Genomic DNA, 12,048 nt, shown 5'->3' with positions numbered 1-12,048 from the left:
CACACAGTGGGTGGGGAGGGGCAGAGGGAGAGGGAGAGAATCCTTAAACAGATTCCCTGCTGAATGTGGAGCCCCCCATGGGGTTTGATCCCAGGACACTGAGATCATGACCTGAGCTAAAATCAAGAGTTGAGGCTTAACCAACTGAGCCACCTAGGCATCCCATCCTTATTTATTTATTTATTTATTTATTTATTTATTTATTTATTTATTTCCAGAAAGAGAGCAGGGGGAGGGGCAGAGAGAATCTTAAGCAGGCTCCACACTCAGCTCAGAGCCTAAAATGGGGCTCAGTCCCATGACTCCAAGACCATGATCTGAGCCAAAATCAAGAGTCAGACGCTTAACTGCCCCATTAAATATGCCATATTAAATAGAACTTATTGTTTTGGAAGAATCCCAGTGATGTAGATTTATACCCTGGGGAGTAGGCAAGAGTCAAGGAAGTTCTGTTGCCATTGGCATAGATCAGAAGCAAAGCCAACCCCTGAGGCTTCTCTGGCTTCTGATAAATGTATGAAACATCATTTGTTTCTCTTCTGCTCCTCTCAAGAGCCAGAAACTCTGAGGAGTGACTCCCAAAGAAACAAAAGAATGAAGAAAAGAGGAAAGAAACAAAAGAAAGAGAAAGAAAGGGGGAGGGAGGGAAGGAAGGAAGGAAGTTACTTTATATTTCTATGTGGTTCTCTTAGCCAGAAAGATAAAAGAGTTACCAAATTACTTCTCTTTGCCTTTCTGTACATTCCATGGAGAAGAGTTTTTCTTACTTCATTTTCCAAATAGTGGGAGAGAGAATGGTGGACAAATTTACCTGATAGTCTATTAAGGTAAAATTTCAGAATTACAGTAATTTAGAAAAAAGGGCTCTTAAAAATACTCATTTAATAGTTGAAGAAATAGAGGCTCTGAGAGGTTGATTTGCTTGAAGACATATAGTTAGAGGTGGAACCAGGAGAAGAGTTGAGATTTAGGATCCTGGTTCTGTGCACTTCGTAGTAATCCAGGAGTGAGAAAACATTCCTTCTTTCATTTATCTTTTCTTCCATTCAGGTTTTATTGGGCATTCACATGAGCCAGATGCTAACTTAGGGCAAGTAGGATCTGGTTCTGCCCCAAAGTAATTCACAGACTGGTCAGAGTTGTTTTTATTTTTCAGAGAAGGATACTGAGGGGAGAAAAATGGGAGGGGGCGGGGAGCTGGTATAAATGCAAAGTGCAGATGGGGCATGCTGATTAAGGGCAGGACAAAAAGAAGAACATTTATCTTAGCCTGGGATTCAGGAAAGATCAGGGCTTAACTTGAAGGGTGAGTAGGGCATGATAGGTTACATGAAATGTGCAAAGGGAAGGAAATTGAAATTGATTTGAAGACCAACCAGGGGAGCCCTGAAAGGATTTCAGACCAGCCTTTGCCTGAGTACACACCCTCATCCCTCTGCCTGGGTTATCTCTAACCGCATGTCTTGTTCCAGACTGTCTCCTCGAATATGTCTTAAAATATTGCTGCATTTTAAATATTATGCTTACTAGAATCTGTGAGTAGATGCTTCTCTTTCCCTTCTGACTGTGGGAGCCCTAGGGTTAGGAACAGCCCAGCTCATGCATCCTGGTGTCTCAGGGAGGTGCCTGGCCTAGTGCTTTGCACCGAAGAGATTCTCACTGAAAGTTTATTGAACTTAGACATTCTCATCTGCTTTTTCGGACTCATGTGGATACATTACTGAGCATGAATTCATGTTATCTTCCTAAAATTCAAGTCATTAAGAATACTTTAATACTATTAACTTAGAATTTTAAGTTATCTTATGTTACTATCCCGGAATAGTGTCAAATGCTTCCAGGGTTTTTCTCTGAATAACGCCATTTGTAGTTGTTAGAGGTGCTGTTTTTATTGTTCGCCCAGGGAACTACCGTGCTTCAAAGAGTGCTGGCAAACAGTGTAGTTTATTTCTAATACTGGCCTTCTCTAATCAACTTATAGATGTTTAGTTGGGTAAATGGGTGAGGTTAGAGAAGTGAGAGGTGGGTAAGTGGAGAACAAAATAGATTTGAATGTTTTTTAAAAATCACAAATCTCTTAATACAGAAATCCAGGCCCTTCTCTGCACGCCCATTTGCCAAATCCAGCTGAGCTCCTCCCATTCCCAGGCTTGCATGCCATTTTGAGATGAGCCACCAAGGATGTGCAGTAAGGGATATGGAGCCTAGCTACCTTTTCAAAAAGTATTTTTAATATCTCCTTTGCCCAAGCTCCCTGGGTGTTTCACTTTTCTTGACCCAGATTAGACTTTGGCTAAGTCTGGAACATCCTCTGTGGCTCCCTAATTTTAACCACATTAGTTGGTTGCAATTGATAGATCTGTGGACTCATTTCTACGAAGAGCACACCCAGCATCGTCAGGACTTGACATGCCAACGTGGATTTATTTAACTATTGACTTGGAAGGGTATGATGTATGACTGTGTAATATTTCTAATAAGTATATTTTGTTTTGGTCTGATTGTGAAAAAAAAATTTTTTTTCCAAATTTCTCCATGACTGAATAAGTGACTTTGATTCTTTTTCAAAATAAAACGTCCTGACAGCAGAAGCCACTTTGATTATTCAACCCTATAGAGTAGTCATCATTTTTTTAAATTCTATTTGGGGGAATAAAATGATTATTGATCTGAAAATATTGCCACAGATCCCTTAGCTAAGAATTGCAAATCATTTTCTTTTCAGAATATCACATTGATTTTGAGTATGGATTAGTATAACATTATATGCTAACATTTTATAAAAAGCAAAAATTTCTTTTCCCTCAAAACAGAAACAAAACAAAACAAAACAAAACACTTCATTAGAAGAACTCATGCTTCTCTTACACACAAATGCATTACGGAGCTGGACCATTGACCCCGAATCATTTGAGAAATATTAATGAAAAAGTTGTTGCAATTGGCTTTAGTCCACATTTTAGATACTTCAGTTTTAAGGCAGCAAAAATATTTTCTGCTGAGAAAAAAAAAATCTAGAGCCCTCTAAAAATGAATTCTTGAACAATCTGGAAGTCTCTCAGATGAAACCTTTGGGAATTATGTGTAGTAGCATTGTTGGCTGCTAGCTTTGTGGCAGTTTTTCATCTCATATTAAGAAGGGAATTTCTAGTAGATTAACATGGTCCTGAAATGCATTTAAGAAGGCCAAATGTACTCAGGCTGTGAAGAAAGGGGATTATAAAAAACTACTGGTGAATGAGAAGGAATTTATTTCATGCTCAATGGAGTTTGGCCTCATGAAGTCTTTAGCTACTGGCTAAATACACGCCTAGAGAAATGATTCCATTGTGGGTCCTGAGTGAGGGAAAAATACAGATTAGTATTATAGTAGGCACTAACTTCAGTAAATAATACCTCTCAACAAAAATGTATAGTCTGATTTACTAAGCGCACGGCCAGGCAGTGGGAAAACTGTGCCACATATGTATCCTGATGGAGCCCTCATTCTGCCTTTGATTTTTATGCATAAAATCAAACGTTTGTTCTTGCTGGGTTCTTGATCCCGATCCTTTCTTACCCTTTGATTTCCTAGCCCTCCTCCAACTTGGAGCTCCCTTTATTGAAATATTTCAGGGGTCTTTGAAATGATTCAGCAACCTGAGGGGCTTTTTTTAAAAAATTTATTTTTAACACATGCTTTTTTTCTGGTGTGCCTTTCTACCTTTCTTTCATCTTCTAGTAGATATGGTCCATATGCAACAGGGAATTGTGATTATTCTATAACTGTGAAGTGAGATAAAGGTATTATGTAAGGAAGAATGTTTAGTGAATAGTTTTTTTCAAACACTGGCTTATCTGAGAAGAAAGATTCAGTTTTAGTGAAAGACAACCAGGATATTTTTATGACATTAGCTATTTAAAGGTTTTCCTACTCAGCCATGCTAATGAAGGAATTTATTTTTCTTTTTATTAAAAGTATATTTAAGATACCAGCAAGGTAAGGAAATATAGAAGTCCTTTAAAGCCTATCTAGTACAAAGATCTGCCTGATGCTGATTACTATAATTGAGATATTATTCAACCAAATTATTTTAGGTTTATGTTGAGTTTTGAGCTTCTTTTTCTCAGTGACTCAGGGTAGAGACTTCTGAGTACAGAGAGCAGGCGCCCTCACCACTCCCAGTTGCCCCCAGTAACTCAAGGCCACCGAGGTTCTCCAGAGTGGGAAGGACCCCTGGGCAGGAAGTGGGGAGTTGCCTTGATGGGGAGCAACTGGAGGGAGAGAGTAAAGAAGAAGTGGGAACATTTGTTAGGTTACCATGTAAAGTATTTGTTGAAAGAGAAATGTGTTGCTAAATCAATTCCCGTGACCTTGGTTTCTTTTTCTTGTTTGACTAATCTGTGCAAAGGGAATGGATAGAGTTGGTTGTACTAAAATTTAAATACATACATGTGCTATAGAGCCAGAAAAACATCATTTTAGCTATAGGGATAAAACACCAAAGTTTAAACCCATACTGTATTTTAAATGATTGGCTCATAAGACACATTTGAACCAGGTTACTAGAATAGTGTGATCCCAAAAGATGGAGAAGATTAGTATTCACCTCAGTACCAAACAGAATAAATATCAGCTCCTCCTGTCATCTAAGTACCACTTTCAAGAATTACATGTCACTTTAGGAACTAGATTGGTATAGAAAATATAAGTGTCTAACTACTGATTGATAAAAATAATCCTTTAGGGAAATGCATAATTACACATAATGATTCATCTCTCTCTTCATGAAGCCTTTTTAATTAAAAAAGAAGTCCCTTTAAAGGAATATGATAAAAATAACCAACTTTAAGTTCAAAGTGAAAATATATATAATACATTAAATATTGTATATGATGTTAAGTGTGCTGTGTTTCCAGTTAGGAATAATGCTCTAGAACACAAATATTCAATAACTATTTTCTATTGAGAGGCTAAGGGTCATTCTCCTAGGATAGAACACTACTAATAGGTGGTTCTGTTTTATGTGGCAAGTGTTTGGGAAACTACCTAAAATGTTGTTTTTTAAATAGATACATAGGAAGTTTTTTTAAATGCAGTAAAATAACATTACACAAATAATCATTTTTATTTTGTAATTTCAATCATTAAAATATTTATAATAGAAAAGATCATTGAAAACATTAAACAGTACCTAAAAAATAAAAATTGACATGAATTCCTTTTATATTACTAAGATTACATTGTGCATTTTCAGATTTCACTGGAAAAGAAATATTGCAGAGATACTATTGACTCTATGTTCTTTTTTTTATTTTAAAACTTTTTATTTATTTATTCATGAGAGACAGAGAGAGAGAGAGAGAGGCAGAGGGAGAAGCAGGCTCCCAAGGAGCAGGGAGCCCGATGTGGGACTCGATTCCAGGACCCTGGGATCATGACCTGAGCCGAAGGCAGACGCTTAACCATCTGAGCCACCCAGGCGCCCGACTCTGTGTTCTTTATAAAGAAAAGATTATCTTCTGTGATCTTAGAAGATCAAATTCGAGTCAATTATTGAAAGCCCACTTAGCTAAGACCTCCCCCCCTTTCATTGCTCTCTCTCAGTCCACAATGTCCATTTAGGTAGAATCCTTCTTCAGTGTCATGTACACCATCATTTCTAGATTTTATGGAACCGTCACAGCTATTATCTTCTTTTACCAAGATAAAGCCAAGTTCTAAAGAACCTAAAGGAGTTACGCTTCTCACAGTCATCCAAAAATTGTTTTCTGAATAGTTTGGACCAGTTGCTTAAAGATAAAAATCACTCGAGACAAAAAGGAATGTACAAAGGCAAAGATTAATACTGAATTGAAGAGAATTTTGAAACCTAGATTATTGTGTTCTAAAGTTTTATTCACTAACAAAAACAGGCAGTAAAGAAAGAGGAGAGGGAGGAAAAAAATCCTAGATAATTATAAGAAAGACCTTGTGAGTCCTAGCAGGAGCAACTGGAACAAAGCGAGCAGAGAATGGATGCCTTTCTTTTAAATGAAAGGTGTTTGAATTTCATTGGCAGATACATGCATTGGATCATTTGAAACTTGTCTTAAAACCTATGTTCCCAACATTTTTTTTATTTTAAAGATTTTTGTTTATTTATTTGAGAGAGAGAGAGAGCATGAGTGGGGTGAGGGGCAGAAGGAGAGGGAGAAACAGGCTCCCCACTGAGCAGGGAGCCTGATGTGGAGCTTGATCCCAGGACCCTGAGATCATGACTTGAGCCAAAGTCAGACCTCAACCAACTGAGCCACCTAGGCGCCACCCCCAACATTTTATTATGAAGATTTTTCAATCAGAAAAGTGGGAAGAATTGTACAATGAACATCTCTCTTCCCGACCCTACAATGAACATTTTATTCTTCCTCTACCGCCTATGTATCCATGTTCCATCGCTGTCCATCAACCTGGTTATTTTTTGATGCATTTCAAAGTGAGTTTAGACATCAGTGTGCTTTGCTTCTAAACTTTTAAGCATTTATGTGAGTATTTATTTATAATTCTTTTTTGTTTTCGAGGTAAAATGCACATATGGTGAAATACTCAAATCTACCCAAATTGTAGACTTGTGCCTTCTATGATTTTTCATAACAGCACGTCAGTGTAATCCAAACCTTCATCGAGCCATAGAATGTAACATCACCCCAAAAAGTCCCCTCATGTCCCCTCACAGGCAATCCCCACCCCCTGAAGCCATTGTTCTGAGTATTTCCTGGTAGATGGGTTTTGCTTGTCCTAGAGTTTCATAGACATGAAACCGCTCTATGAGTTTTTTCTGTGTAAGACGCCCTTCACTTGGCGCATAGACTTAAAAATCTTTTTGATTCACCTGCAAAGGGAGATTCTCTTGATTCCAAGTAGCTGAGCTGATCTGGTGAATCCTGACTTTCAGGGCTGTTTCCTGCCATCCTCAATATTGCCAGCAACGCGCACATCAGCACCAACGCGACCTGTGGGGAGCGAGGGCCTGAGATGTCCTGCAAGCTTGTGGAGCACGTGCCTGGTCGACCCGTGCGCAATGCCCAGTGCCGGATCTGTGATGCCAACAGCGCCAACCCCAAAGGCAAGTGTCACTCCCATTCCAAAGGACCCTTGGGAATTGATACTTCTTGAAATGATGACTAAAGATTTCTGTTAGGAGTTGTGAAGTTTGTGTTCACCTTCCCTGCTCTTCATTGTCACTAGCCTTGCAGTTGGGAAGTCAAAAACTTGACACCAAGAGCTAAGAGAAACCCATGTATGTTTTCTTTTCACAGAACGCCATCCAATATCAAATGCAATCGACGGGACCAATAACTGGTGGCAAAGTCCCAGTATTCAAAACGGTAGAGAATATCACTGGGTTACAATCACTCTGGACCTAAGACAGGTAGGTCAGGCCAGAACCATTGAAGAATATCTCTGGGTTGCTGAATTGTATACTCTTCTGATGACCTTTGGAAAGTCTGGCTTGTTTCTAAACATGTTTCCATTCTGTTCAGACTGTTTTTCCACCAGGTGAATTCAAGTGATGCACAGAAGTAGTCCATGGTATCAGTTCTTGTCACATTTATCATTCCCAGGTATCTGTGAGGAGATGAGTGACATTGTTTGCATATGGTTTGATGTTCTGGGAAGCTGTCAGCAGAGCATGCTCAGCGGTTCAGGATTCTCTGTCAGGCTGTGTGTCACATGTCATCAGACACCCCGGGGGTGGGGGACCACACACGAAATTCCTTTTGAGGTTATTGTCTTGCTGTTATCATTGTACAAAGTTATTGCAGAAGGGTTGTATATAGGTAATAAGGCTAGGAAATAAAGGGATAACGTCAAGCCTGTTGGCCGTGCTTCTGCCCTGTCATGGTGTCTGTGAGGCCGAGAATAAAGCTGGAATGTTCCAGTACTTCTGTGAGCAAGCCTTCAATAGCAGCTGGCAAAGGCAAGGTATAATTGGCTCCAGCCATACCGGTATCCACTTGCTTTGCTTCCAGACCACATAGGAGAATGGAGAAAAATATGATCTGGGTCCCCGTCGTTCCAATACTTTTGGGAAAGGGAAGTAAAAGGAAAGAAATCTGAGTGGATGGAATGAAAAGGGAGGTGGCAGGTATTTGGGAGCTATTGTCAACATTTCTCATTTGAGTTCTCCAGAAAAGCTGTTGCATGACCTTCTTATTTATTTCCATTCAATTTCTCTTACATTTGAACTCATCAATATCATGCTAAATATAAGCTTAAAGAGACAAATAGTTGAAATATGCCCTGTAGGATTGAAATAGGAATTGTGGAAATTTAATGGCAAATAATTAAAATTCTTTGAATAAGCAATAGTTTTAAAAATGTGAAGGATTTTAAGTAGAAGACAGAGCAATACTGTGTATATTCACATAAAAGGAACTTCTGATCTCTAATAATAACAGTAAACCAGGTAGCAGAATGCAAAGCTCAGGAGATTTTTTCCCATGTTTAGGTTCATAGTATTTATTTAAGTAAAATAACACTTTTCAATGTTTTCAGCCATATGTCTTGACGTAATAGGTCATATCTTCATATTTTTAAACCTCCCTAAAGAAAAAGAGAAAAAATCTCCCCCTTTGGCCTGGCTTTTGTTTTTATTTCAATGGTGAGAATGTGTCTGCTGGAGATTTTGGTTTTCCCATCACTTTTTCTATTTATTTTCTTTTTTTAAGGGAAAAAAATATAGCCATTTTCACTATCAGGAATGTGATATTATATGAGTTTAGAGCCAAACTACCAGCTGGACATTTTCCATATAGATTTCAGATTCATGTTAGGCTATCATTTATCTTGCATCGTGTCACGTTTGACTTCACTCTGAAGGGAAGGAACTCTTTTGCTTTAGGTTGAGTTGAGCCAGCTTGAGGAGTTCCAGGGTCATGTCAGTTTTAGGTCTTTAAGGCATATTTCAAAAGTAGGCATGTAATGCATAAAGACCTCTAGCATTTTTAGATATGCTTCCAAATTAAGATTACATAAACTAATTTGTAGTCTGAAATGTCTTTACTTTTTATATGGTGTAAAATTTGTCATGCTTTCAGTTTTTAAAAAATGTGCATTATGCTTATATCTGAGCAAATCTCTCAGATTTGTTTATTTATTGAGCCTTTCTATTATGGACATTTTTTAATATGTAGAAAGCAAATTCCAGGGGGCATACATATACCCACCCCCAAGATTCAGAGATTGTTAAGCATTTTGCAATGTTTCATCTTCCCAAAGTTTCCAGGTGAATGGCAGTCACTGTGATATTGTACCAATACAGTATATTTTGAATCTTCAAAAAATAGAGATTTGTCCTGAATAGGTGCCATGCCATTAGCAGCCCTGACAAAATTAACAGCAATTTCCTAATAACTATTTCACCATCTGTATCGAATTTTCCCAGTTTATCCACAAATGTCTTCTGTAGCTTTTTTCTTTTTTAAACCAGGATCCATAAAAACCTGATCGTTAGACTTCTTTTTTTTTTTTTTTACTGTTTTAAAGATTTTATTTATTTGACAGAGAGAGAGAGAGAGAGAGAGCGAGAACACAAGCAGGGGGAGTGGGAGAGGGAGAAGCAGACTCCCCGCTGAGCAGGGAGGCCGATGCGGGGCTTGATCCCAGGACCCCGGGATCATGACCTGAGCCGAAGGCAGACGCTTAACCGAATGATCCACCCAGGCGTCCCCAGAATTTAAAATTTTTTTTTTATTTTTTTTCCCGAATTTTTTTTATTGTTATGTTAATCACCATATATTACATCATTAGTTTTTGATGCAGTGTTCCATGATTCATTGTTTGTTCATAACACCCAGTGCTCCATGCAGAACGTGCCCTCCTCAATACCCATCACCAGGCTAACCCATCCCCCCACCCCCCTACCCTCTAGAACCCTCAGTTTGTTTTTCAGAGTCCATCATCTCTCATGGTTCGTCTCCCCCTCTGACATACTCCCCTTTTCTTCCTCTCCTGTTATCTTCTTCTTTTCCTTTTTTCTTAAAATATGTTGCGTTATTTGTTTCAGAAGTACAGATCTGTGATTCAACAGTCTTGCACAATTCACAGCGCTCACCGTAGCACATACCCTCCCCAATGTCTATCACCCAGCCATCCCATCCCTCCCACCCCCAACCACTCCAGTAACACTCAGTTTGTTTCCTGAGATTAAGAATTCCTCATATCAGTGAGGTCATGTGATACATGTCTTTCTCTGATTGACTTATTTCACTCAGCATAACACCCTCCAGTTCCATCCACGTCGTTGCAAATGGCAAGATCTCATTCCTTTTGATGGCTGCATAATATTCCATTGTGTATATATACCACATCTTCTTTATCCATTCATCTGTCGATGGGAATCTTGGCTCTTTCCACAGTTTGGCTATTGTGGACATTGCTGCTATAAACATTGGGGTACACGTACCCCTTCGGGTCCCTACATTTGTATCTTTGTGGTAAATACCCAGTAGTGCATTTGCTGGATCGAACGGTAGCTCTAATTTCAACTGTTTGAGGAACCTCCATACTGTTTTCCAGAGGGGTTGCACCAGCTTGCATTCCCACCAACAGTGTAGGAGGGTTCCCCTTTCTCCACATCCCCGCCAACATCTGTCGTTCCCTGACTTGTTAATTTTAGCCATTCTGACGGGTGTGAGGTGGTATCTCATTGAGGTTTTGATTTGGATTTCCCTGATGCCGAGTGATGTTGAGCACTTTTTCATGTGCCTATTGGCCATTTGGATGTCTTCTTTGGAGAAATGTCTGTTCATGTCCTCTGCCCATTTCTTGATTGGATTATTTGTTCTTTGGGTGTTGAGTTTGATAAGTTCTTTATAGATTTTGGATACTAGCCCTTTATCTGATATGTCGTTTGCAAATATTTTCTCCCATTCTGTCGGTTGTCTTTTGGTTTTGTGGACTGTTTCTTTTGCTGTGCAAAAGCTTTTTATCTTGATGAAATCCCAATAGTTCATTTTTGCCCTGGCTTCCCGTGCCTTTGGCGATGTTTCTAGGAAGAAGTTGCTGCGGCTAAGGTCGAAAAGGTTGCTACCTGTGTTCTCCTTTAGGATTTGGATGGACTCCTGTCTCACGTTTAGGTCTTTCAACCATTTGGAGTCTATTCTTGTGTGTGGTGTAAGGAAATGGTCCAGTTTCATTCTTCTGCATGTGGCTGTCCAATTTTCCCAACACCATTTGTTGAAGAGACTGTCTTTTTGCCATTGGACATTCCTTCCTGCTTTGTCAAAAATAAGTTGACCATAGAGTTGAGGGTCCATTTCTGGGCTCTCAATTCTGTTCCATTGATCTACGCGTCTGTTTTTGTGCCAGTACCATACTGTCTTGATGATGACAGCTTTGTAATAGAGCTGGAAGTCCGGAATTGTGATGCCGCCAGCTTTGCTTTTCTTTTTCAACATTCCTCTGGCTATTCGGGGTCTCTTCTGGTTCCATACAAATTTTAGGATGATTTGTTCCATTTCTTTGAAAAAAGTGGATGGTATTTTGATGGGGATTGCATTGAATGTGTAGATTGCTCTAGGTAGCATTGACATCTTCACAATGTTGATTCTCCCAATCCATGAGCATGGAACGTTTTTCCATTTCTTTGTGTCTTCTTCAATTTCTTTCATGAGTATTTTATAGTTTTCTGAGTACAGATCCTTTGCCTCTTTGGTTAGATTTATTCCTAGGTATCTAATGGTTTTGGGTGCAATTGTAAATGGGATAGACTCCTTGATTTGTCTCTCTTCTGTCTTGTTGTTGGTGTATAGGAATGCCACTGATTTCTGTGCATTGATTTTATATCCTGCTACTTTACTGAATTCCTGTATGAGTTCTAGCAGTTTTGGGGTGGAGTCTTTTGGGTTTTCCACGTACAGTATCATATCATCTGCAAAGAGTGAGAGTTTGTCTTCCTCTTTGCCGATTTGGATGCCTTTGATTTCTTTTTGTTGTCTGATTGCTGTGGCTAGGACTTCTAATACTATGTTGAATAGCAGTGGTGAGAGTGGACATCCCTGCCGCGTTCCTGACCTTAGGGGAAA

The 12,048-nt window shown here is 39.1% G+C and overlaps 1 protein-coding gene across 1 annotated transcript in view; it reads left to right on the top strand.

The window, feature by feature from the left end:
- The window catches only part of LAMA1 (laminin subunit alpha 1), a 164,877-nt gene that overhangs the window by 22,392 nt on the left and 130,437 nt on the right, over positions 1–12,048 (top strand). Inside the window, exons 2-3 of the mRNA XM_073898513.1 lie at positions 6,915–7,085; positions 7,279–7,391. Coding sequence (XP_073754614.1) covers positions 6,915–7,085; positions 7,279–7,391 — 284 coding nt within the window. The remainder of the gene's footprint in view (positions 1–6,914; positions 7,086–7,278; positions 7,392–12,048) is intronic.

The sequence above is a fragment of the Callorhinus ursinus genome, unplaced genomic scaffold (assembly GCF_003265705.2).
Source record: "Callorhinus ursinus isolate GAN/ISIS: 27379988/994484 unplaced genomic scaffold, GSC_fseal_2.0 scaffold11, whole genome shotgun sequence".
Lineage (NCBI taxonomy): Eukaryota > Metazoa > Chordata > Mammalia > Carnivora > Otariidae > Callorhinus > Callorhinus ursinus.
The sequence above is the reverse complement of the archived record's forward strand: the minus strand, read 5'-3'. Positions and strand labels throughout refer to the sequence as shown.